Source organism: Mesoplodon bidens (genome assembly GCF_964165515.1).
Source record: "Mesoplodon bidens genome assembly, chromosome: 3".
NCBI classification, from domain to species: Eukaryota; Metazoa; Chordata; class Mammalia; order Artiodactyla; family Ziphiidae; genus Mesoplodon; species Mesoplodon bidens.
In genome coordinates, this window is record NC_138178.1 from 145994140 (window position 1) to 146020197 (window position 26058).

At 53.8% G+C, this 26058-nt stretch overlaps 1 protein-coding gene across 1 annotated transcript in view; it reads left to right on the forward strand.

The window, feature by feature from the left end:
• PLEKHD1 (pleckstrin homology and coiled-coil domain containing D1) overlaps nt 1-25822 on the forward strand; it is a gene marked incomplete at both ends in the record, with an annotated part of 28973 nt that extends 3151 nt beyond the window's left edge. The window contains 12 exons of the mRNA XM_081227874.1: nt 10244-10337; nt 10669-10758; nt 10989-11065; nt 11920-12011; nt 13026-13078; nt 18170-18264; nt 21367-21460; nt 23223-23401; nt 24217-24349; nt 24748-24892; nt 25217-25366; nt 25653-25822. Coding sequence (XP_081084000.1) covers nt 10244-10337; nt 10669-10758; nt 10989-11065; nt 11920-12011; nt 13026-13078; nt 18170-18264; nt 21367-21460; nt 23223-23401; nt 24217-24349; nt 24748-24892; nt 25217-25366; nt 25653-25822 — 1372 coding nt within the window. The remainder of the gene's footprint in view (nt 1-10243; nt 10338-10668; nt 10759-10988; nt 11066-11919; nt 12012-13025; nt 13079-18169; nt 18265-21366; nt 21461-23222; nt 23402-24216; nt 24350-24747; nt 24893-25216; nt 25367-25652) is intronic.
• Between the last annotated feature and the right edge of the window lie 236 nt (nt 25823-26058).

The window sequence follows — 26058 nt, forward strand, 5'->3', positions numbered from 1 at the left end:
GACTCACGGTGTCCACTAAGTGCCAGGGAAACCATGGAGACAGTGGCCTAATTTCCCAAATCTCAGGCCACAACCTGCGCAGGTGTGGAAAGATGATCTGTGCAGTTGGTGGTCGTCATACCAAAAAGACCTGGGGAGACTTTCTTCACACAGAGATTTGGGTCCGGGAGTTTCCTCTTTGGCTGTGAGCACCGCTTCCTAAAGGTGACACTGCGATACTGAGCTGTCCCAAAGGGCTGAGGGGAAGAGCTTGCGTATCACCTCCACGCACTAGGCTCTGCGTCACGGTAGTGACACTGGGATTTGGTCTCACTTTCTGGCTCATGTAGCGTTTCTCACAGCTGACTGGGAGGTGTCCCCCCAGCACAGCTGCAGCATTTCTGCTTGTTCTATCCCAGCTGGAGGGTGCCTGCAGGCCCCTCTTTTTATAATCAACTTGTGTTCTCCAAACTTCTTTTAGAAGGACAGCATTTGGTGGTAGGCAGTGGCTAGGCGGCAGCTGAGGGACCTCCCCAGATCCCTCTGTCCATCGCATGCTGCCCGTTCTGAGGTGGTGACATCGAGGTTACACGGAGTCCTTAGCTTAAGGAGATGGGTACACTCTCCGGATCGCAGCACAGCTGTAAGATGAAATTAACACCCATTATTTCAGGCTTCACTGCGGTCCTGTGCACCAAAGTTAAATGAGTCGGTTGTGCAAACAAGACACACTTCTTCCTCTCCCCGCACTCCCAAGGAACTGGCATTAGAGGCTGTTGATGGCCTGTTTGAAAATGGGGGCCAGAACTCAAGCAAGGACCCTTTCAGGCAAATCAGCTTCCTTATACAAAGCCATTTCTTTTGAGAGCAGCTGTGGCCGTTGGTGGCAGGTGAACCCATGCTTAGAGGCAGGACCTCTGAGTTCCAGTCCCAGCTCTGCCGGTGACCAGCCGCATGACTCAGGCCGAGGCATGGCTGTATCACATCTCACTGGCTGGCAGTGTCTCATCCACAGAATGGAAATGGATCAAATTGTGGCTTTTAAACTCTGTTCCATGGTGATTCTACAACTGCCTCGACTCCACCACAGCGGGGTGGGGAGACAAGGCGGGGCTCCAAGGCCCCCTCCCACTTCACCCAGTGCCTCTGCCCTGTTATCTGCTTGACCTAGTAAGCTCGTCTTTACTATGTTGTTTGAAGAATCCCGCTCACATTTTTTGGAGCCCCTTGGACTTGATGATCTCTGCAAAAACTCTAACTTGTCATCACCCATGTATCAGTACTTCACAGGCAGGATTCCTCCTGTCCTGTCATCTCAGACCTAGAGCCAGGCAAGTGGCAGAGGCCAGGATGAGCCTCCCCTGAGCATACAAGGCCACCCGGAAAGAATGAAAAGGGACACGTGCTGAGGCCTGTGTCACTTCTACCTTCCTTCTGCCACTTCTGAAAGGGACACCTCTGATAAGCTGTCCTTCCCTGGCTCTAGGGTTTACCTGGCTTCAAACCCCACACCCCCGTTCTCAGTGCCTGAGGGGCTCAGGGATGGGGGAGCCTGTGTGCTGGTTCTGTTCTGGACGTTTGTGCCCAGGGAAGAAGGGGCAGCCAGGCTGCGTATCCCGCCTTCCCGTGAAATGTAACCCATGGGCAGCTCGCGTGTCCTCTGGGCTCTGGCTGCCCTCTTGAGAGTGAGACATCTGGTCCAAGGTCTCATCCCACAGGAAGACTTGAGGAAGTGTAAAGCCTGCACAGGGTTTCTGCTAATCCCCGAGGGGCTCTACACTCTTGTTTCCTTATCTGTGGATGAATTGGCTGCCCAGTGTAGATGCTTCTTGTTGCACTAGCAGATATGGACCCCGGCTCGTTCCTCCGTCTTCGCGCCCATCCCCCCGCCACACAGATGCACCAGCCTCCGCACAAGGTCTTTGGGGGTCTAGGAGACTGTGCTGAGGGGAAGGTTTGGCAGAGAGCAGGGTGGGGGAGGCATTTAAATCCCAGAGGTGCAAGCACCTAGTTGAGGGTCAGCTCCCTAGTTTCTCAAGCTTTCCAGGCACCGCATCTCACTACCATCAGAGCTGGGATTGTTCACTGCTCTCTTGACCCTGTAGGACCGGGGCTCTTGCATCTTGCCTGCATCCTCTCTCCTCTGCATTCTCCCATCACCCCTCCTCCCCACCGCCCTCCAGGATTTCCCCCAACTCCAAGTTTCTCTCACTCTGTGATGCAAAGCCCTTTCCAGCCTGTACGCCCACACTTGGCTTTTGCATCTCCAAACATTAAGGAGCTCGGCAGAGTAGATGGGCCTTTCTTTGCCAGGACCCACCCAGCCTAGAAGGTACCTGTGGGTCTAAGTAACATTTTCCCCCTCAATTCCAGCTGGATCAACTGTGAGGCCTATGTTAGCTATCAGGCTCTGCTTGAGCCCTTGTCACCTTCAGAGCACTGAGGAGGGGAGTAAAGGTGGAGGCATAGCTTAGGAAGGTTCCCTAGTTCAGCTTGGACTGCACCTGTGTCCACCCTGTCACCTAAGCTAGTGTCCTGGCCCTCATGTCATCCCAGACTCTGCTCTCCCCACTCTTGTCTATTCAACAAGCCCTGCTGATGCTTATCAGCAATAACCAATAACTCTGTTATAACCAATAACTCTAATCTGCGCCTTTGCCCGGGTGTGGAGCCCTCAAAGCCACCATCTCCATGTCTACAACTGCAATTTGACCTCACGAGTGCCGTTTGAAACCCACTGGCAGCTCCCTTCATCTGCAAGAAGCAGCCCCACCTTCTCACAAGGACCACACGCCCCACCCTGGTCTGGTCCCCACTTCTCTCTTTGACCTTGACTCACCCCCTACTCTCCCTCCCCCCACACCACTGCCCACCCCTTTGGCACTTACCTGCCAGTAATGCCAGACATATTCCGATAACCTCGAACACACTAATCGTTGCATCTGCTGTTCCTTCTGTCTGGAATGCATCTCCCCTTTCCTCTTCCCCTCAGTTTCCCAGATACTCCTATTCATGCTTCCAAACCCTGCTCAGTTGTCACCTCCTCTCACTTGCCACTCCCTTGGCTGGACACCCAAACCATTTGTTCCTCACTGGTCTGTACTCTTCCGGTGTCTCATACAAACTTACAATGTCACGGGGTACCCTGGTGCTTTGTAGTGATCCCAGCTCCCCACTTACCAGCTGTGTAACCTGGGGCATGTTACTTAACCTCTCTGTTCTCCACTTACCTCATCTAGCTCACGGTGAGGAATGAGTAGTTGACAAACATTCTGGTGTTACTAAAACAGTGCCTGGCACAAACAAGGAGCTTGATAGACATTGAGTAGTTCTCACATTATTGATTTATACAACTCTCCCTCCTGCATTTGCTCCCTGAGGGCAGGAAATCATCAGGCCCCAGGGCCCAGGCTGTACCAGGTGATTCATTCACGCTCTCTGACCTGAGCCGGCCAGGAGCTTACAGTCACTTTGCAGACAGAAGCTCTAAGAAGGCAAACAACAATGCCAGGTCTGAAGCGATGAGGAGAGACAAGTGCAGTGATGAGGGGGCCAGGCGTCAGAGAGCACAGCAGTTGAGAACCTGAGCTCTGTCAGCGTGTTACCCAACAAGGTTTGTTTGCCTGACGCACAGCAAGCCAAGCACTGAGCCACCCAGGTTTACAGCAGAGGCAAGTTTTATTTACAAGGCAGCAAGCGAGGAGACAGGAGAATAAATCTCAAATTCGTCTCCCCGAAGGCAAGGAGCTTGGGGTATTTATGGTATAAACAAACAGGGTGGTCTGAGGCTTGGGGAGAGGTGATTGGAGGGAAGAGGTGAGGAAATTGATGTTCTGCACAGGCGTATCTGAGTTACAGACTTCTTCATGGGACACATGTGCCAATTCCAGGTGAGTTTGGTATGAACCGTAGGGGACTTTGGGGCTGTGACGTCAAAAGATCACCTATGGGGCAAGCAAGTCTGTTCTGTGCAGACTCGGATCCGCCGGGTTGGGTCCCTCCGGTTTCAGCAGGTTTCGTTGTGTGACAAGCAGAGGGGTTTAAAAGAAGCCGTTCCCTTATCTGCAGTTCTGTAAGACAAGCTCAGGAGTTTCTGTTAGTCACCAGTTTCTGTTATGGGTTTTTAACCCTATGGGGCACAGTTTCAGGCCTCCCCTATCTTTTTTTTTTTTAAATTAATTAATTAATTAATTTTTGGCTGTGTTGGGTCTTCGTGTCTGTGCGAGGGCTTTCTCTAGTTGCGGCAAGCGGGGGCCACTCTTCATCGCGGTGCGCGGGCCTCTCACTGTCGCGGCCTCTCTTGTTGCGGAGCACAGGCTCCAGACGCGCAGGCTCAGTAGTTGTGGCTCACGGGGCCAGCTGCTCCGCGGCATGTGGGATCCTCCCAGACCAGGGCTTGAACCCGCGTCCCCTACATTAGCAGGCAGATTCTCAACCACTGCACCACCAGGGAAGCCCCGTGTCCTCCCCTATCTTTTGGTCCAATTCCTCAGTCTTGAGGGAAGAGGCCTACTTTCTGCTGTTAAGGGGCGAAGGCCTACAGAGGATCTGAGGAATGGAATTGTTTTGCACTTGATTGCAAATATGGGACCAAGGCTTTGGGTCTGGGTCTTTTCTTTTTTTTTTTTTTGGCGGGGGTGGGGTGGGGTGGTGGTCTGGGTCTTTATGTTGAATGATCATCGTATGAATTAGAACTTGGGGCTTAAGGATGCGTGGCAAAGAGCAAGTACAGAGTTTTAGCAAGAAGGAGTATAAGTCCTAGCAAGCACACAAAAAATGACGGTTTAAGTAATCCCTCAAATATCGACCTTATTCCTGTTGGGATCCATAAGAAGATATTTCCCAAGAGATCGAATCCAGGTTCTCGTGATGACCCTTGTTGGAGCCAAGTTGTCTAATTTTCTCTCAGTAGGTTTTAACTTCCAATGTGGTATTAATATATACATAACAGGAGCTACCGGCCACTACGCATATGCCCCTTTCTCTGCTGCAAACCTCGGCCTCTCAGCATTTGGCTTGCTGCGCGTCAGGCAAACGAACCTGGTTGAGTAACAGGCAGACAGAGCTGAGTTCCCAGTTTGCCCTTTGCTAGTTGCTGAATCTTTCTGTGCCTCAGTTTCCTCACCAGTGAAATGGAAAAACAGACACCCCCATCTCTTAGAATTGTTATGAGAGATTTAAACGAGATAATGTCAATAAAACACTTAGAAAAATGAGTGTCTTGGTACCTCATAAGTGTTCCTTAATCTAGAGGTGAAAATACTTAAATTCTTTAAAACCAGAGAGAAGAGGCAGCCAGGGTAGACACTGACGCCCCCCCAGACACAGACTCACGCACACTCTCTGGGCTTCACCACAGCACAGTGGGCTGGACAGGGGGGCCCTGAGGGCTAGGGCTGGAGACAAAGCTTCGCCCAGGACTGAAGTTGGCCTGGATAGAAGGGTGGGCCTTGGACAGGAGGGAGGGGCAAATGCAGGAAAGTGCTGTGTGTTTGGAGGACAGCGAGCTGGCCAGCTGGGCTGGAGCCAAGAGCTCCTGCTAGTAGGAGCTTTTGTGAGCACAAATGGGAAAGGAGGTCAGGGGAGGCTGCGGCAGACATTGAACCTAATAATAATAAATAAGATAGTAGTAATAAAAGTAAACACTTAAGGAATATTTACCATGTGTCTCACAATGTTCGAAGTCTTTATGTGAACAAACTCATTTCATTATCCCGACAACCCTAAGAGACGTACGTACTATTATTATCCTCAAGTTACTCTGGGGGACCTGAGACCTAGAGAGATCAGGGGACTTGCCCTGGTCACATTGCTGGTAGGTGGCAGAGCTCTGACCCTTGACTAACCCAGCCTTAACACCTACTGCCTTTGGCCCATCTGTTTCCTGCCCAGGTGCTGGCACGAAGACCAGAGCAGCTCCCAAGACAGTGTGGTGTGGGTGTAGAAGCAGGGGCTGTTGTCTTTGGGTTCCAGTCCCAGCTCCACCTCTGCCCTGCCTGTGTGACCTTGCATGTGTTACTTCACCTCTAAGCCTCAGTTTCCACATCTGTAAAATGGGAACAAAAAGCCCTACCTTCCAGGATTGTTACACGGATCAAATACTGATACGTATGTTCTGCATGGAAGCCAGTACATGAGAACAGCTAAGTAATCAGTGACTACCTCTGGCCCTTACTCAGCCAGCCCAACTCTGCAGGGCCCAGGAGGAGGCAGTCCCTGGCTTGCAGTCAGAATGAGAGGCCTGGGAGTAAGGGGACTTCGGAGAAAGGGGCAGGAAGAGGAAGTGTCCTTCTGTGCAGGGGCACTCAGGCCCTGGGCCCCCACCTGCTGAGGTGAAGCTGAGAGTCATCAGCTGGAGCAGCGGGCAGGCACTGAGGCTGGGTTATAAGCAAAGCCAGCCCTTTGGGTCCTCGAAGTGTGCTTGCCGAATATGCCCTTTCTTGGGCCATCCTCTTCCTTGCCAGCCAGGGAGTCGCCCTCCTCCTCCAGGTCCGTGCCGGCTCCCCTCCCCGTGACCCTCACCCCTACCCAAACCAAACCGAGAGCAGCTGCCACAAGGCCAGTCTTGGCATGCATGGCGCATGGGCCCTTCACAACCCCTGCAGCCATGGGGACCCTGAGGCCTGCTGAAGTCTGGCTGGTGTGGAACAAAGGCTACCCTGGACATCTGTCTTCCCCTGCCTCTCTGTGCCCTCCTTCAGAGGGCAAGGGGAGGAGGGTTGTGACATCTGGGGACACATCCTATGTGGCAGACAAGTGTGGAGGACTTTATGTGCTTTTATCCACCGGATCCTTTCTTGCCCCTCTTGTGGCCACTAATGGATCCCTGTGCCTCCCCCACTCCCCGACACTCCCCGCCAACAATCTGTTCTCAGCCCAGCAGCCAGGCTGAACCTTTTGCAGTGTGAGTTAGATCGTGTCACCCCTCTCAAAACCCTCGGTGGCTGTCCCTCTTAGAGGAAAAACCAGCCTCTAACAACTAGCAGTCTGACTTTCAGCAGGTTGTATCACCTTTCTGCTTCATTTCTGCCCATAGAAATGCAGACACCTGCCTCATAGGATAATAGTGAGTATTAAATGAATTAACAGAGGTAACTGCTTGGAATAAGGCATGGCTTGGGATAAGTGCTAAGTAAACATTAGCTTTATCGTTAATGTTATTACAGTAGCCAACAGGCTCTTACACAATCTACTTTCTACCTGGTTCCCTCTGCTGCAGCCATGCTGCAGCCGCAGTTCCTTCCAGAACCAGGCACACTTCCGACCCCAGGGCCTTTGCGCCTGCAGTTCCTCTGCCTGGAACACTAACCTCTCCGCAAATATTACCTTCAGGCTCTTCCTGACCATTCTGTTTAATATCAAAACCTCCCCGACTCACCCCTCACCCTGTCACTTACCCTGTTTTATTTTCCTCCATAGCACTTATGGATGTCTAGTACATGGCATTTCTTTCTTACTTATTTACCATCTGCCTTCCCACTACACACACTCACTCAAGTATCAGCTCTATGGGGACATATTTGCATGTCTCTTGTCCACAACTCTATCCCCAACACCCAGAACATTGCCTGGCATAGGTGGGAGTGCAGCGATTCTTTGCTGAATCAATGAATATCTTCATAGCAGCCCCAAGAGACAGATATCTGCACCCTCATTTTATAGAGGAGATTTTTTTTTTTTTTTTTTTTTTTTTTATAGAGGAGCTTTGAAGGAAAGACTCAGTGAGGCTGGGAGCTTGCTTGAGGCTGTGGCTTGAGGGATGGAGATTGTTTGCCTCCAGAGTCCCGTCTAGTGACCTTCTTCTGCCTGCCACCCGCACCCATCCCTGACACAGTGCTTTGCTCTGAGTGAGGAGGGTGCTCCAGAAGTATCAGAAAGGCACGAAGGTATTTATTCTTAGTCAGCTCAGGCAAATGCCACAGACTGAGTAAACAGTCAAACTGTTAAACCCTTCTGCTAAACAACAGAAATTTATTTTCTCGCTGTTCTTGGAGGCTGGAAGTCTGAGATCAGGTGCTGACATAGGCAGGTTCTGGTAAGGACCCTCTTCCTGGCTTGCAGACGGCTGCCTTCTCACTTTGTTCTCAAGTGGCAGAGTGGAGAGCAGATGCTTCCTCCTGGAAGGCCACAGGCATGTTGGATTATGGCCCTACTTCCTGACCTCATTTAACCTTAATTACTGCCCAGAGACCCCATCTCCAGATACAGTCACATTGGGGGTTAGGGCTTCAACATATGAATCTGGGGGAACACAGTTCAGTCCATAGCAGTATTTCAGAAGCCATTGAAAAGGGAGGAGAAGGGTCCCCAGCAGGTGGCTGCCTCCCATTTTCCTGTGGGTAATGGGACCATGGGAATGCTTTACTCAGCCCTGTCCCGGGTCTCCTGTAAATTGGCAGAGTGCTGAGCACAGTCTCACTTGATCCTCTCAATAATCAGATGAGGTCAGTGTTCTCACCCTCATCCTACAGGTGAATACACTGACGCTCAGAGAGGTGAGCTTACTTGCCCAAGGCCCCGCAGCTGACAAGTGGCAGGTCTGTGGTCTTAATTTCCCTTGCAACTCTCTGGGGACATCTCTCGTCCCACAGGACTGAGGGACCATGGCCCGCCCTCTAGGAGCCCAGTGTCCCCTCCAGACAAGATGAGCACATGGGGTGTGGCTATGGAGCTAAGTGCCAAGCGCATGGCCAGTCACCAAGTGCGGGAGGAACTCCGACGGCAGTGTGGGCTGGGCTGGTCACCAAGGGTGGTGAGGCAGGTTCAACCAGTGGGCACTCCTGGGAGAGCTGCACAGTCTCCTTCGCAGGATCATGCAAAACATAGTCAGGCAGTAGGCAGTGAGCTCAGTGCTCGCCTCGAGCAGAGAGGCTGAACGGCAGGAGTGGTGGGAAGGCCAAGAAGGTGGGCAGGGGTCAGGCGCTGGGGGCCCCAGGAGGTGCCTGCAGTTCCGCAGAGGGTGGTATTCGTGGGTCCTTCCTCCCCTGGGGGAAGAGTTGGCATTAGCAGGATGTCACCTCTAAGATCCGCAGCTCCCCTCAGTATCTGGCTGGGCAGAGAGGGTCGGTGCAGATAAAGAACGTGGTTGGTGTGAGGCGCACAGCAGAGGACAGAGCTGAGCTCCTTCCCTAGGGGAGGTGAGACGGCAGCTGTCAGCCATGCCAGCGACCCTCCCGCTGTAGCCGTGGCCTCAGGAAGGGTCCCAGGGCTGGTGGCACCTTCAGAGATTCGCCAGCAACTTTTCAAGCCCCTCCCAAGAGGGTGTGTCCAACCAGTGCTGTGCTGATAAATATTTAACAACTGGCTCTCCTGGGAGCAGGGTGGGGTGCAGCACTGATTTGTAGCATTTGATGATTTTCATGGTGTAAATACAGTATGACTGATATCAGCTACCAATACAGTGTCACTGGACACAGAGCCGGGGAGAGTCACACTGTTGGCTGTCATGAGCCTATCTGAGCACTGTTTCTGGCTCCCCCAAGTCCCATGGCTCCAACAGTGACATTAGCAGGGGCCCTGGGAGGAAGGAACCAGCCACTCTGAATGTCCCAGAGCCTTGGGGCTCTCAGCTCCAATTGGATCTTCCCCTGGAGGGCACCTGGTGTCTTATCCTAGTCAGCTCCAAGCACGAGGTCTGTGAGAGTCCCTAGGGTGGGTCCAGTGCTCCACCTGTGGGCATCAAAGTCAGAAAGCACCAAGGGCCCAGAGATCCTAAGTTAGACCCACATCCCAGAAGGAGGCTGTGGAGCAACTAAGCCCAGAGGCAATGCAGGTGTCACATGTAGGCGGCAGGCCTGGCCTCACCAGCCTGGTACCCACACCCCATTTGATTGCCAGTCTTCAGGACCACTTGTCAAAAGACCCACCTTGGGATCCTGTGTCTTCTTGCCCTCCTTCTGCCTCTCCTGGGATAGACCCTAAGGGACCAAGATGATGGCTCACGGGGCTGAAGGTACCTGAGGGGAAGGACCACAGATACCACCTGTGTGGCGGCTCAGGGGGCTGGAGGAGCCAGTTGTGGAAGCCACTGAAGGCCTCTTGTGCCCACTTCCACTGGTGCAAGTGTTGGGCTGCCTGGTGGTGGGTGACTGACCAGCAGAGGCCTTTGCCCAGATGTGGCACATGAGTTGGTGAGGATGAGTCTGAGCTGGTGTCCCCAGGGGCTCCCCATGGGAGCGTGGGCCCCTCAAGGTCACTCTTGTCGTCCCAAGAAACCTCACCCCTTTTCTCCTGGTTGCCCCTCCTTCCCCACCACCTGCTATAGGTTTTTCATCATCAAAGAGAGCTTTCTTCTTTACTACTCTGAGAGTGAAAAAAAGAGCTTTGAAACCAACAAATACTTCAATATACATCCTAAGGTGAGGGACCCTCTCCCCAGGGCCACAGCGGGGGAGGGCCCAGTGGGGACAACGGGGGCTGGTATCCCCTGAGGGGTAGGGTACCAGCTGTTGTCCTGCTCTGGTCTAACAGGGCATCTGGAAAACAAGTCCTTCTGGGGGCACAAGCCACCCTGGCCCCCTCCTGGCCTGGGTCCCCGCCCTCCAGTGCCCCTTCTGGGAAAGTTCTGGTCTGGCTTCCTCTCGGGCCCTGGGCAACACCTGACTATGGCTGAGGGATCCCAGAGGCCTTGAGTGACCTGGGCTGGGCGGGGGTGTGGGGGGGTGGGTGCCTCTTCTGATTCTTTCTCAGGGTGTCATCCCTCTGGGGGGCTGCCTGGTGGAGGCTAAGGAAGAGCCCAGCATGCCCTACGCCATGAAAATCTCCCACCAGGATTTCCACGTGAGTAAGGCTCTCCCCTTGGTCTGGGCTCAGCAAGGGCAGAGCAGCTTCTCTGGGACCCCAGGCTCCCTAGGGGCAACCCCTCCAGTGGGCTGGCCTGGGAAGAGTGTCAGTGACTTGGGGATGTCAGGTGGGAGAGCAGATCAGGGCCTGCAGAGGCCTGGCCGTGGCCTCCATGGTCCTCAAGGTGGCCTCCTCTCAGGCACAACCATGGGTCCTCTTCCTGGCAGGGGAACATCTTGCTGGCTGCCGAGTCGGAGTTTGAGCAGACCCAGTGGCTGGAGATGCTGCAGGAGTCTGGGAAGGTGTAAGTGTGCACGGGCAGGAGGGGTCAGCCTGAGGGTCCAGAAGGGGAAAGTGTGTGGGTTGTGCCGACCCTGATCTCCCTGCCTCTCTGCTGGGATCCCGGTGGGCACTGAGCACCCTAGCAGAGGGCAGGGTGGGGAGGACAGGGCTGTGGGAGCTGGTTATTGTGGGGAGAGGAGACAGACCAGGTTTCGAGCATCTTTGGGGGGTCTCCTAAGTGAGCTTTGAGCAAAGTGAGTTTGCTTGTCTAGCGTCACAGGTGGCAGACGTGGGCACCGTTTGTCTCCAACTCTCAGGAACAAACCCAGCATCACTAGGAGGATTTGGCTGCCTCCCGACACCCGTCTCATCTCCCCAGGCCCATAATTAACCCTAGCTCAGACCAGAGCTGGTGCTTTGTACATCAGAGTCCAGATCACAGAAACCTCCAGCCCAGCGTTATCCATTTGCGCACAAACCCCTGTCCCAGCACCTGCCTATTCATGCTGGGTCGTGCTTTTAGTTCCACAAATAATGCTGAGTGCCTGCCCCGTGCCAGGCCTTGTGCCAGGTGGTAGGCATTCAATGGTGTAGAAAGCAGCCCAGGAAGCAATCTCTTCCCTGCTCCCAAAGTTCTGTTGGCCCAGCCCACGGTGGCCCACTTTGCAGCCTGGGCCAGCCTCCGGGGACTGTAACTGATCGATGCTGGTGGCGTGCCCAGAGCCGCAGGTGCCGAGGTGAATGCGAGCTGGGATTCTGGAGGAGAAAGAATGGCGAGTACACACCATGCACACTCTCTTTCTCCTCCACCCTTCTGTTTTAACGATTCTGTGTTTCTTCCTCTTCTCTCCTGTCCCATCTGCCCTCCCTCCCCAGGACTTGGAAGAATGCCCAGCTGGGAGAAGCCATGATCAAAAGCCTAGAGGCCCAGGGGCTGCAGCTGGCCAAGGAGAAGCAGGAGTATTTAGGTTGGCTGAGGGATGGGCTGGAAACTGAGGCTCCCTGACGGTAGCATTTCAGGGCCGGGGGCTGCAGCCCAGGGCTTGATGCAGGATGGAGAGAGCGTGTCTTGGGTGGGACTTAGCAGGCTATGAGGAGCCAGAGACTGGCTCGGAGCCTGGAGGGCTCTATGACGTGATACATGTCCTCTGGGCCAGCATGACAGGAGGCAGGAGAGTCTGGTGGTTAGGGGCCTGGCCTCTGGACCCAGCTTTGTCATTTATCCATCAGCTGTGTGTATCTGTAGGCAGCTCAGCTTAAGTTTCAGTTTCCTCATCCTTAAAATGGAGACTTTTTTTTTTTTAATGGAGACATTTTTGTTCCTAGCTTTTAGAGGTGGTATGAGGATCAGATTAAATAAGAAAATGCCTGGAAGCCCTTGTGTCAGGCATGCAGTAAGGGTCCCACTAATGGAATTGATGTTATCCTGCCCAGGGCCCCAAAGGTCTGGACTTGGTCCCAGTTCTGACCCCCAGCCCACTTTAAGGTTCTAGGCCCCTGTGTTCCTGACTGGCTGGTAGGCATGCTCTGTTTGAGAAAGAAGGTGAGCCTGGGAGGTCGGTCCTTTGCCTGGGACCCTCTCCCCTGCTTAGACAAGTGGGGCCCCAGCACTGGTTCCCCTCTGCCTGCTCCAGACACCCTCTGCCCCCAGGACCTGCCCCGCCTCACTAGCCAGACACCAGCACAGAGGCTAACAGCACCCCGGGGTGCAGAGATCCACCTGAGCTTCCGAAGATGAGCTGTCATTGTCTTATGAATGCACAAAGCAGGGACAGTGCCGGGACAGGAGTGTAGCAGCTCGGGCCAGCATGGAGCTTCCATCCCCGGGCGCTGCCCCACCCCCTCTGTCTGGCCTGGGCACGGCAGTGCCGACCTCTTCCTTGGGAGGAGCTGGGGGTGATGGAGGTGATCGCAGGCACTGACCCCTCAGGACTGGGTCTGGAGTGAGCTTTTCGTGACCGTGTGTGTGCTTGCTTTGGCAGACAAACTGATGGAAGAGACTGAAGAACTCTGCCTTCAGAGGGAGCAGAGAGAGGTAGGGGCACATCGAGGCTGCTCCCCGCCGCCTCCCGCTCGGTGGGCCCTTTCACAGCCACAGTGTACTGACTTGTGTTCCTGGCATGAGGGAGTGGTGTAGGGGAGATGGGCACCCAGGCAACTTGCTGGGAAATCAGACGGGCAGAGCAGGGAGGCCAATGGGATGACAGTGCTTGGGACTTGCTGTTGCTTCTTGGCAAGACGTGTATTTCTCCTTGCCTGTCCCGGGGGAGGAAAATAAAAAGGGTAGGTGATCACTTTCTAGAGAAAGAGCCATTCAAAAAGTTTATAAGCTGTGTCAGGAGGTCATGAGCTGCTTGTCACTGGTGATATTCACAGGAGGCTGCAGTGGCCTTTCTCATCCATAGTGGGGCTTCTGGCACCATAAAGGGGATTGGGTTGGATGATATCAGAGGTTCCTTCATCCTCTAAATGTCAACATACAAGTTCTAAGGAGGCCAAGCATTGGCTGGGGGCAGGCTGTGGCGTGAAGGAGACCCTTGCCTCATTTGAAGATAGGGGCAGCTGAAGTCCATGCCGTTTGGGATCTCCATGCAGCACTGGGCCTTGCCTGTTCTGAGAAATCACGGCCACCCCTGAAGGGCAGGGAAGGGTAGTGGTTAGCGGTGCTGACTTGGAGTCAGGCTGCCTGTGTCTGGATTGGACCTTCACTGCTTCTGGCTGTGTGACCTTGGGCAAGTTACCTAACCTCTCTGAACATTAATAGTCTCATGTGAAAAACGGGGATAATAATAGAACCCATCTTATCAGGGATGTTTTGAGGATTCCGTGAGGTGTTACATAGAAAGCGCTTAGCACATAGTATGTGCTTAATGAACATCTACGTTTGTTAGTGTTACGATCATTAATTAGCCCATCCTGCACTTGAACTGCCTGAGCCCCAAGCCCCAGAGTGGCATACCCTGAGGTGCCTGCAGAGGGAGGGCCTGATTTGGTCTACTTCTCTTTGCCTGGTGCCTGTTCCTTGTCTCTCCCAGGCAAGTCCAGGGCTCGGCCCATCAGCCTGGGCTCAGTGCCTGCCTCTCTGACTTGACTCTTCCAAACTCCTCACCCTTTCCAAACCCCCCGTCACTGGGCTCGGAAACGGGCCCGACAGTCAAGAAGCATCATGGCCCTGTAGCACCCCAAACTCTCCCGGGGCCTGGCAGAACACCTGGCCCAGGATGGGTGCCTGATAAATGTTGTGGAATGACTCGATGAGTGAATATTTTTGATTCTTATTATTTTACATTACATCTTGATTTTAATCCAGTAGGACAGTCCTCCCTCCTTTTTCTTCTTCCAAAAATGTATCAGATATTCTTGCCCAATTTTTCTTCCAGCTGGACTTCAGTATCATTTTGTCAATTACAAAACAAACATACAAACAAAAAACCCAAACCCAAACAAACAGAAAAGAAAATCTGTTGAGGATTTGTATTAGGATTGCATGGATCTGAGGATTGGCATCATGACGGCTTTGAGCCTTCTCCCCCCGAGCAGTGTGTGGGCCTCTGGGTCCGGGCTGTCATCTGGGTTCTTCCCACATTAGAATGTTGGCATTATCTTCATACAGTTCTGTACATTTTGAAAATTGAGACTTCTGGTGGATTGTCAGCAACTTAAAAGCAGGTAATTTAGGAAGCCAGGGGATGGGATGGAGTGACAGACACAGCCGCTGGCAGAGAGAGACAGACTTATCCATCAGAGAGACTAAATCTGGGACGGCAGTCAGCCCGAGGAAAATTTAGACACTCTATCTAGGTCTTTAGCCAGGAAATGAGGCCAGCAGAGACCCACTGCTCATAGACATTGCTTAAAGCCATAGCATGCTGAAGGAAGGAGACCTGCCAGCTGTGAACTTCCTGGGTTTGGGGTACAAAATGTGAGCAAGACTCACTTGGGTCCAGCTTGGGTCCACCTTGGTGAAGGCTACTCTGGGCTGGCAGGAGGGAGAGGATGTGCTCAGGTTCTCATTCCAGTGTCAGCTGTGTGCTCTAGATTGGGAATAGAACTCACTGAGTCATTCTGTCAAGGGTTTTCCTTCCTTAACTTGTTCATCTATATTATGGATCCACCTGCCCCCTTCAGCTTTCCCATCTCCACTCCAGGTCACAGAGATGGTCTGGGAGTACCTTGCTTGGGCCACTTAGAAAGGCATTTGGTTCAATGGCCCAGTGAGAAGTTGAAGATTCTCTGGTCTCCAAGAGGCAGTCTGCTTTAAAAGGAGACTCGGGGTCTGGTACCAGTCTATCACTGACTGTGTGACCTTGGACAAATTCGGCTCTGTGATGCTCCAGTAAGAGCAATGGCTGTGCCTGGCTAGCTCCCAGGTTGCTGAGGGGCTCAGTGAAATATAAGCCAGGGAGTGCTTTGCGGACCTGTAAGGCCTGTGCAGATATGCACTGTGTGATGGTGCAGCTCTGACATCCTCCACTTGGCAGAAAGGGCGGGGAGCTCTTGGGGTACGAGCTGAGAGTTCAAAGGGAGCCATCCTAGGCTCTTCTGCCCTGGGGTCAGAAGACAATGCCGTTCCTTGGGTGCAGGTCCCTCAGGTGTCCCTGGCTCCCTTATCATCACTCTTATCCCCTGGAGGAGGGCAGCCTGCCTACATTCCCTTTTCTGATTGAACTGTGAGAGCTCAGCCTTGCATGTGGGCAGGCACATGGGAAATCAGAAATGCCCAGGGCCAAGTCAGGCAGGGTTCCTGCTATGCGGGGTGCTCCCAGTCAGAACTCAGACTCTCGGAGCTGGAAAGGACGGCCCCTTTCAAGGTGAGGCTCTCTGCCGACCTCCCTGGTGGATGCTGATGCTGATTCTGGCATGGGCAGCTCACTACCTCCGGAGGTATCCTTTGCATTAATGCTCCACTATTTGGAAGCTCTTCCTTCCATGGAGCTGGAATTTGCCGTCTAGTGCCTTCTTTCCAACCTCATATTTTGGCAACTTAAGTCAGGTGCAAGAGTCAGAAGCACAAGCATGATGTGGTGGAGAAAGTCTTCAGCTGCAGGGGTTCTTAACTGACCTCAGTCATGGCAGCGGTGCCTCAAACACTTATGCCGTCTTGGGCTGCATGAACAGAAAGTTCTGGCTGCTTCAGCTTTACAGGTTGTGTGTTCCACTCCAGTCAGCATTCTTAGGCTCCACCTGGGCATCAGCTTACGAATCATCCAGATGAAATGGAAGGTGGAAAGGAAGGGAGCAACCAGGAAGGAGATTTTCTTTCTTGTTCCTTTTTAATATAGAACTTTAACCCCTAATGGTAGAAATCGTGCTCTTTGTAGAAAATTTGGAAAACATGAAGAAGAAAACTATTTTATCCTTAACCCCACAACTGATCGGTAATTACTGTCAACTTTTTTTAAAATTTATTTTATTTATTTAGTTTTGGCTGTGTTGGGTCTTCGTTGCTGCACACGGGCTTTCTCTAGTTGCGTCGAGCGGGGGCTGCTCTTTGTTGCGGTGCGCGGGCTTCTCACTGTGGTGGCTTCTCTTGTTGCGGAGCACGGGCTCTAGGCCTGCGGGCTTCAGTAGTTGTGGCTCGTGGGCTCCAGAGCGCAGGCTCAGTAGTTGTGGCTCATGGGCTCTAGAGCGCAGGCTCAGTAGTTGTGGCTTGCGGGCTCCAGAGCGCAGGCTCAGTAGTTGTGGCACACGGGCTTAGTTGCTCCACAGCATGTGGGATCTTCCTGGACCAGGGCTCGAACCCGTGTCCCCTGCATTGACAGGTGGATTCCTAACCACTGCGCCACCAGGGAAGCCCCTACTGTCAACTTCTTGGTGTTTTTCCTTGGTCTTTTTTCCTATATAAAATTCTTATATATATCTTAAACATAATAGGATCACATCAGATATTCAGTTTTATGGCCTTTTTCATGATACCTTTCATTTTACCTTCATTAACACTGTACCTTCAGCAGTTTTCCATGACATTGAACATTCTTTGAAAACATTAGTTTTAGTGACCCGAGGGTCACTAATCGGACTCTTCCCTTTTCTTCGGGTTTTATTCCTTCTCTGATTCTCCTCAAAGCCAAGGGCAACTTCTCCCTACAGGCAGCCCCACTCCCTGGTGGGGTTTCCATTATCCTTGAGAACAAAGCCCCTGGGTGAAGAATGAGTGCGTAATTTGGAGCTAGAAGATGAGAGAGAAAGTGGATCTAGAAATAATATCCTCCCACAGCGTAAAATGTGGAAGAACGAAACAGTTGTCACAAAATGCTTCTAACCACCCTTCGCTTGCAGTGCACCCCTCAATACCACCTGCCACTGAACCCCAGGAAAACAGAACCCCTGGGGGGCACCTGCTTGCTGGGAAAACACTTGAGCTCGCTGGCAATCCTGAAGGGACTGGTCTGGTTCCCTGGGCCAGCTTGTCCTGGGCTTTCTGGCTATACTGTTCCCTTGGGGGTGAGTCCAGGGGAGGCTACAGCCACCTGTGCTCATTGTTTCCCGGATGCCTTGAGGAAAAAGGCTTTACTCTCTGACTTTGGGATTGGGACTAGCTTTCCTTTGCCGCTTCTAACAGATGCCACTCCAGGGATCTTTAATGGAAATATACACACACACACGTTTCCCTCCAGGGCTTGGGGGCCAGCCAACACGCCTTAGGGTGTGAGTGACTGGAGTTGCCCAGTGGAGCAGACATCTAGAATTATCATCACATCCTGTCACAGGAAATAATGTTGGGATCCTTTCTAAACCCTAGCTCAGCATGCTAAGTGTGTTCTTGTTTTGTTTTATTTTTTATTTATTTATCTTTGAACTTTTTATTGTAGTATGGTTGATTTACAATGTTGTGTTAGTTTCAGGTGTACAGCAAAGTAATTCATTTGTATACACACACACACACACACACACATGTATGTCTATATATTCTAAGTGTGTTTTAAGTGAGCCCAGTTCATCACAGATCTCGGTTTCGTTGAGACTGTGTGTCACTGAACGGGACCAGGGCTCCTCAGGGCTTAGTTCCAAGTCTGGTGCAGACTGTGCTGAACCCCAGAGGGTACCCTGGGTTATAGGGGGGCTTCCTGACCTCAGAAGCCCTTTGCTGCCTGTGACTCTTTTCTTCCTCTCTGATTCTCTTTAGGAGCTTGAGCGCCTGAACCAGGTGCTGGAGGCCGAGAAGCAGCAGTTTGAGGAGGTGGTACAGGAGCTGAAGATGGAACAGGAGCAGATCAAGAGGTGGTGGTGGGGCTTCCCTGGTGGCGCAGTGGTTGAGAGTCCGCCTGCCGATGCAGGGGACACGGGTTCGTGCCCCGGTCCGGGAAGATCCCACATGCCGTGGAGCGGCTGGGCCCGTGAGCCATGGCCGCTGAGCCTGCGCGTCCGGAGCCTGTGCTCCGCAACGGGAGAGACCAGAACAGTGAGAGGCCCGCGTACCACACACACACACACAAAGAGGTGGTGGTCGTGCCTGGAGGCAGGGGGCAGGGACAAGGTGCACCCAGGCTAGGACACATAGGACCCATGTTTCCCATTAGGCTGGAGAGGCCTCCCCCCAGGAGATCCTCACTGCTTGATGACTTGGTTTGGATCTGTCCTCCCAATGCTCCGGGCCTTGGGGTGTGCCCAGAAAAAGCTGCAGACCCCACACCGATGGGCCACTTCTGCAGCCTGGAGCATGAGGCATGGGCAGGTGCAATCAGAAATCCCCATGAGCAACGACCCCCTCCTGCCTCGGGCAAACCTCCCTTACCCGGGGCAGACAGGTCAGGCTGGTCTGGAGGTGCCCTTGGCCAAAATCCCCAACATTCCCTGTCTTTCCTGCACAGTCTCTTCACATTGTGGCTAATGATATCTGTCCCTTGGGATCTTTAGTCTGTGTATGGTTTGCAAACCCAGTTGCATATTATAGTCATCTAAGAGGATTAGAATCTGCTGAAAGTAGGACCCAGAAATCTATACAGTAAGTCCCCTACACATGAACGAGTTCCGTTCCAAGAGCTTGTTCCTAAGTCCAATTTGTTTGTAAGTCCAACAGATTTAGCCTAGGTACCCAACTGACCCAATCGGCTTTATAGTACTGTACTGTAATAGGTTTATGATACTTTTCACACAAATAATACATAAAAAACAAACACAAAAATAAAGAAAACTTTTTCAATCTTACAGCATAGTACCTTGAAAAGTACAGTAGTACAGTACAACAGCTGGCATGCAGGGGCTGGCATCGAGTGAACAGGCAAGAGGAGTTACTGACTGGAGGAGGGAGAGGAGGTGGGAGATGGTAGAGCTCAAGGATCGTCAGCAATAGGAGACAAGCTGCAATTTCACTCACGCCTGACGTTAATGGCACAGGTTCTGGTTCCTTGCTGGATTCAGTTCTATCTACCCTCTTGAAAAAACGATCCAGTGATGTGTGGGTAGTAGCTCTTTCCTGGGCTTGAGATAAAGATACTGTACTCTGTACTCTATAGAGTACTGTACAGTAAAGTACACAAAAGCACAACCATTTGTAGAGGATGCACGCACGTGACAATATACACCAGACACGTAAACTAACTTACGTGATTGGACATGCGAATGCATGTTCACATCTTTGAAAGTTTGCAACTTGAAGGTTCGTGTGTAGGGGACTTATTGTACTTTAAGAAGTTCTCCGGGTCATTACTTTTTCTTTTCCTTTTTTTTTTTTTTTTTTTTTTTTTTTTTTTTTTTTTTTTGCGGTACGCGGGCCTCTCACTGCTGTGGCCTCCCCCGCTGCAGAGCACAGGCTCCGGATGCGCAGGCCCAGCGGCCATGGCTCACGGGCCCAGCAGCTCCGCGGCATGTGGGATCCTCCCAGACCGGGGCACGAACCCGTATCCCCTGCATCGGCAGGCGGACTCTCAACCACTGCGCCACCAGGGAGGCCCTCTTTTCCTTTTTTTTTTGTTTCTGCCTTGGTTATTCATTGCTGCTTGCGGGCTTTCTCTAGTTGTGGTGAGGGGAGGCTACTCTTCATTGCGGTGCACGGGCTTCTCATTGCGGTGGCTTCTCTTGTTGAGGAACACGGGCTTAGGTGCTCCACGGCATGTGGGGTCTTCCTGGACCAGGGATCAAACCCGTGTCCCCTGCATTGACAGGCGCATTCTTAACCACTGCGTCACCAGGGAAGTCCCTCCAAGTCATTCTATGTAGCCTCTCCGTGAATTTGGAGACAACTGCTCTGGTTACTGTTGATGGTGCTGGTTGTTGTCGCCATCACCATCATCATCGCCATCATCATCATCACCAGCACCATCATCACTACTGATTATCAGTGATAGCCCAGAAAGAGTGTTCTTGAAACAACTTTATGAAAGAAAGTCACTAGGGGCTTCCCTGGTGGCGCAGTGGTTGAGAGTCTGCCTGCCGATGCAGCGGACGCGGGTTCGTGCCCCGGTTCGGGAAGATCCCACATGCCGCGGAGCGGCTGGGCCTGTGAGCCATGGCCACTGAGCCTGTGCTCCACAATGGGAGAGGCCACAACAGTGAGAGGCCTGCGTACCGCAAAAAAAAAAAAAAAAAAAAAAAAGAAAGTTATTAGACATGTGTTTTGGGGAGGGAGAAGCTCAGAGACTCTCATCAACCAATAGCCAAGCACCTGCTCACTTCCAGAATTGTGCCAGACCCTGGAATGGAAGATAAGCCCTCTCTCCCTTGAGGATCTGGTTGGGAAAACCAGACTCACACCCAGGAAACATCAACAATGTTTACAATAATGTACAAACAGGTGCTCAAGGGCATAGCACAGGCCCCTGTTTTATAGAAATTAAGATATATGTGTGATCCCTGTGGGCTTCAACAGAGGTTAGATTGTGCTGGGCCTTGAAGGGTGGTAGGAGTTGGAAAATGGGTAGGAGAAGGAAAAGGCATCACAAGCAGGAGGAAGGGAAAACAGGTGTAAAGGCCCAAGGGGACCCAGGCTTGTTAAGACAGCAGCAAGGAGTTTGTCACCCCAGAGAAGGGCCTCAGCCATGTCCCATGTCAGAGTGAGCAGATTGTAGCAAGGGCTGTCCAGGGAAGACAGGGTGAGGCCTTTGTTTCTCCAGTACTCCTCTTTGCCCTTGGGGTGGCCCTGGATTTATTTTGACAGATTCATGTACACCTGGAGCAAGTGACTTCAGCCCCGCTTGGCCGGGATCTCCTCCGTTCAGCCCTGGGCTCCTCCAGCTGCTGGCAGCACCCAGCCATGTGAGGGGCTGGCCTTCCAAATTGCCCTCTGAGCTGTATAGGGAAGCCGTATAGGCTTCTGTGAAGCAGAAGCCACAAAGGGGCCTGGGAGGGGTGGGCACTGCCATACCCGGCCCTCTGTCCCTGCAGGGAGCTAGAACTGACTGCAAGATGCCTCAAGGGTGTGGAGCAAGAGAAAAAGGAGCTGAGGCACCTCACGGAGTCCTTACAGCAGATGCTGGAGGTGAGGGGCCACTGGCGGGCTGGCTGCCTGGAGGGAGCCATGGTTGGTTGGGCCACGTGATACAGTTTTTTCCAACAGTGTTGCCCCAGAGAGTTATCTGCAAGGGAAACGGGCCACGAAGGGGAGCTGATCTAAAGGGTTTCTTCTCTGTGGACCATTGCGAACCCCAGCTGACACTTGAGGCTCAAAGCAGGACCCAGAAGGGCAAATTCAAGTTTGCCCTGGCTATGACCGTGGCCTTAGGAAATCCACCTTCTTCAGTGCTTTCATATATATATATATATATATATATTTTGTGTGTGTGTGTGTGTGTGTGTGTGTGTGTGTGTGGTACGCGGGCCTCTCACTGCTGTGGCCTCTCCCGTTGCGGAGCACAGGCTCCGGACGCACAGGCTCAGCGGCCATGGCTCACAGGCCCAGCCGCTCCACGGCATGTGGGATCTTCCCGGACCGGGGCACGAACCCGTGTCCCCTGCATCGGCAGGCGGACTCTCAACCACTGCACCACCAGGGAAGCCCCAGTGCTTATATTTTTATACTCGATGGAGGATCGATTAGGGTGGGATGCACGGCCACCCACCACTTCCTTCTTGCGGCTCATTCACTTAGCTGTTCCCTGGTGAAATTGAGCATGAGGGGAAATCCACTGCCAGATCACCTCCACTTGATACAGAAACAGCGAGGGAGGAGGAGGAGGGCGCATGTGTCAAGGACAAGGTGCCAACTCTTTAGCAGGGCGTCCAGGTGCACACTCTGGCCCCAGCCTCTGCTACCCTCCTGTCTCCTCTCCCTCTGCTGTCCCTCCACACCCGGCACAATGACATCCCCACGTCTGCTTCAAACCACTGAACACATGTGCCCTGAGGAACCCATGACCTCCATCCTCCACACCTTTGCCCACGCTGCTCCTTCCCCCCAGAACGTGCTCTTACCTCTTCTCTGCCTAGAGAACACTTTCATCCTTCTAAAGCTCAGCTCAAATATCACCGTAGTCAAGCTTCCCTGACTCTTCGAAGGAGGGATTTTCTCTGAGCTCTGGGTCCCCACGGCACTTTGTACATCTGTTCATGCACTTGACGCATGAGGTTGTGTTTTCCAAACAGTGAGCTTCACTAGATTGCATCTTAAGTTCTCTCCAAGCCCAGCACCTCGAGTGAGCCTGGCATGTCGTGGGAGATCCGTGATGGTTACCAGATTCATGAACTGCCTTGCAGATTGCAAGGTTTCTATTCCCCCTTGACTGACTGCAGCTTTGTGGTGCCTTTCTTTGTTTATCTTTCCCTGTCTTACCACAGGAGGTCGTTCTCATGGGTAGTTTCAACTCCAGAATTTCTGAGTAGTGCAAGATCCCAGTCTGATAAGTGGGGAGAATGTCTAAGTCTGCTCTTGGGCTGGTTCCTGTTGGGTGTTCTTCACACAAGCCCAGCACACTCCCTCACTTGTTCCTGGAGGAACAAGGACCCCAGAAGCTCATGATGCCCTTGAGCCTTGGGTCCCCATTGTAGTAGGTGGCCCATCCACGTCCAGTGCCACGAGCTGGGCTCCTCCCTGACTTCCTTGATGGAGGAGTAGCCTTGCCTCAGTGGGAGGAAGGAGATTCTCGCTGGCCTTTTACCTTAGGGAAGAATGAAGACATTTCAGGTGTCCCTCAGAGGACTGAGTGAGGAGGGCCTCACTTCCCGGAACTGAAATCCAGGTGAGGGCAGCCATGGCGGAGAACCTGACTTAGCCTCTTTCTCTTCTTCCCCTCCCTCCATGCCAGGAACTCTCCATAGAGAAGAAGAAAACCCTGGAAATGCTGGAGGAGAATGAGAACCAGCTGCAGACACTGGCCAATCAGAGCGAGCAGCCCCCTCCCAGTGGGGGTCTCCATAGCAACCTGAGGCAGATAGAGGAGAAGATGCAGCAGCTCTTAGAGGAGAAGCTCCTGGCGGAGAAGCGGTGAGGGAGCCCTAAACCCCTGAGTCCATAGAGGTAACTCCGTGAACTGGACACCTGGGCTCTTGGGTTCTAGTTGTCCTCGATCAAATGGGTCACTCACTTCCTTTTGGCTAGGACTCAGTTTCCCCACCAGGCAAATGGAAAGCAATCTTTCACTATCCTAAGCAGACTTGATAATTGCCTCTTGCAATGGTGTGACCCATACAGACAGTCGTTAGGCCTGTCTAACAGAGCTTTGTGACAGGCTGGGCAGGTCCTCTCAGCCCCCCCTTTTTTTTCTTTCTTTCTTCTTCTTTCCCTTTTTTTCCCCCTCTTTTTTCCTTTTTCCTTCTTTCCTTTCCTTCCCCTTGCGGTACACGGGCCTCTCACTGCTGTGGCCTCTCCCGTTGCGGAGCACAGGCTCCAGACGCGCAGGCCCAGCGGCCATGGCTCACGGGCTCAGCCGCTCCGCGGCATGTGGGATCTTCCCAGACAGGGGCAGGAACCCACGTCCCCTGCACCGGCAGGCGGACCCTCAACCACTGCGCCACCAGGGAAGCCACCTCTCAGCCCCTTTTTACAGATGAGGAAACTGAGCCTTGGAGGGGTTGGAGGACCTCCCCGAGCTCACAGAACTAGCAAGACATGGACCCAGGACTCCCCTCACTGACCACATTACCCCCATCACCACCTGGGAGACAGGACCCAGCCAGTTCTGGGGCTCACAAAGCAGGGTCTCAGGCTTTCTCCAGCCAGGTCCCTACGAGGGGCCGCCCTTCCACTGGAAGCCCCGTTGGTGAGTGGGCCCTGAGTGTGAGCACCTCTCCCTGGGGCAGGATGAAGGAGAACGAGGAACGCTCGCGGGCCCTGGAGGAGGAGCGGGAGTTCTATTCCAGCCAGTCCCAGGCGCTGCAGAACTCTCTGCAGGAGCTGACGGCGGAGAAGCTGCAGGCTGAGCGCGAGCTCAAGGTGCTGGGCCGCTGGGGGCGTGTGGTGCTCAGGGCCCTCCCCTCACCTGGAGGCTTACTTCCCTCACCTGGAGACCCTTCCCTCACATCCCTGCCCTCACCGGGCAACTTCCTGAATGAGCCCTGCCAATCTGACCAGCCAGGTGCAGGCAGTGCAGCCACCACGAGCCTGACCTGCGCCTGACCTGCGGCAGGGCATCATTGGAGACACCTGTCCCGTGCAGGGGCTGAGTCCCGGCCATCGGGTGGAGGGCGTAAGACAAGAAGCAGGATGCAGTAACTTCCATCCCAGTCTGGAGGCGAGAAAGCCCGCTGAGCCAGGGGTGATCAGGCAAGGCCTCCAAGGGATGGTAGCTGCCCCGCCAGGACCCATTTCCCTCTCTTTGCCTCTCCCCTCAGGCTGAGGTGAAGGTCCGCATGGACCTGGAGAGGCGTCTGCGGGAGGCAGAGGGGGCCTTGCGGAGCCTGGAACAGGGGCTCAACTCCAAGGTGCGGAACAAGCAGAAAGAGGAGAGGATGCGGGCTGACGTGAGCCACCTGAAGAGTAAGCCCTGCCCCCACCGCCAGCCCAGCCCTCGAGCTCTGCCCAGCCGTCCAGGCCCTGCGGAGCCCGGCCTGGGGCCGGAGCGCCACTCAGGCCTGGTGTGCACTAGGTGACCCATAGGTGTTGATGGGCACCTCCTGGGCGTGGCTGCCTTTGGCTCTTGGATCCGGGGTGGGGGGAAAGCCTGAAGTTCTGCCCCCTTTGGCAGGTGACTCAGGTCTCCCAAGGGATGGGGGTCAACGTATTTCCCTCTCCACCCCACCAGGATCCTGGGGAGGGGAGGGGCGGGCAGGAGGGGAGGGTGCAGTGGAACTGCGGCCGCAGGGTTCTTTGAAGAGTGCATCCGGAATGCGGAGCTGGAGGCCAAGATGCCGGTCATCATGAAGAACTCCGTGTACATCCACAAGGCGGCCACTCGCCGCATCAAGAGCTGCCGCTTCCACCGGCGCCGGTCCAGCACCTCCTGGAATGACGGTGGGTGTGGCTTTCCCCGGGCCCTGGGGGGTGGGACGGTCCTGGGCTGTCGGTGACCAGGCAGGAAGAGGGCAGGCCGGGGAGGGAGAGGGGCTGGCCCAGCCCTGAGTGTGGCCCGAGCCCGGCTCCCCCAGCCTTGGGCTTCTCCCAGGGTCATGGAAGCCCATGGACCCGGAGGGGCTGGAGGATGGGGTCTGAGGGAGGGGGGCTGGGGTTGGGGCCAGGGCTGTGCCCCAGTGGAGGGAGGGCTGTTCACGGCCGGCCCGTGGGGCCACCGTATCCCCAGTGAAGCCGTCCCAGTCCTTCATGACCTCCCAGCTGGAAGCCAACAACATGGAGGAGCTGAAGGAGGTGGCCAAGCGGCTCAGCCGGGACCAGCGCTTCCGCGAATCCATCTACCACATCATGGCGACCCAGCCTGGAGCCCCCTCTAAGCTTCCGCCGGCGGGAAAGTGATGGGCGCCCCTCCCCGCCGCCCAGGTCCTTCCTCACTGGGGGCAGGAGGGAGGGGGAGGGGGAGGCCCGACTCCACGCGGCTCCTCTCTGCCAGCGCTCCACGTGGGGGCCAACCTCACCCGCAAAGGACAGGGGCGCCACCTCCCTCACCCTCACCCCAGACCCTACCCTTGGGTCAGGTCAGGCCAAGCTGGGTGCCGCCTGGTTGTCATGGTGAAGCAAGGATGGGGCCTGGC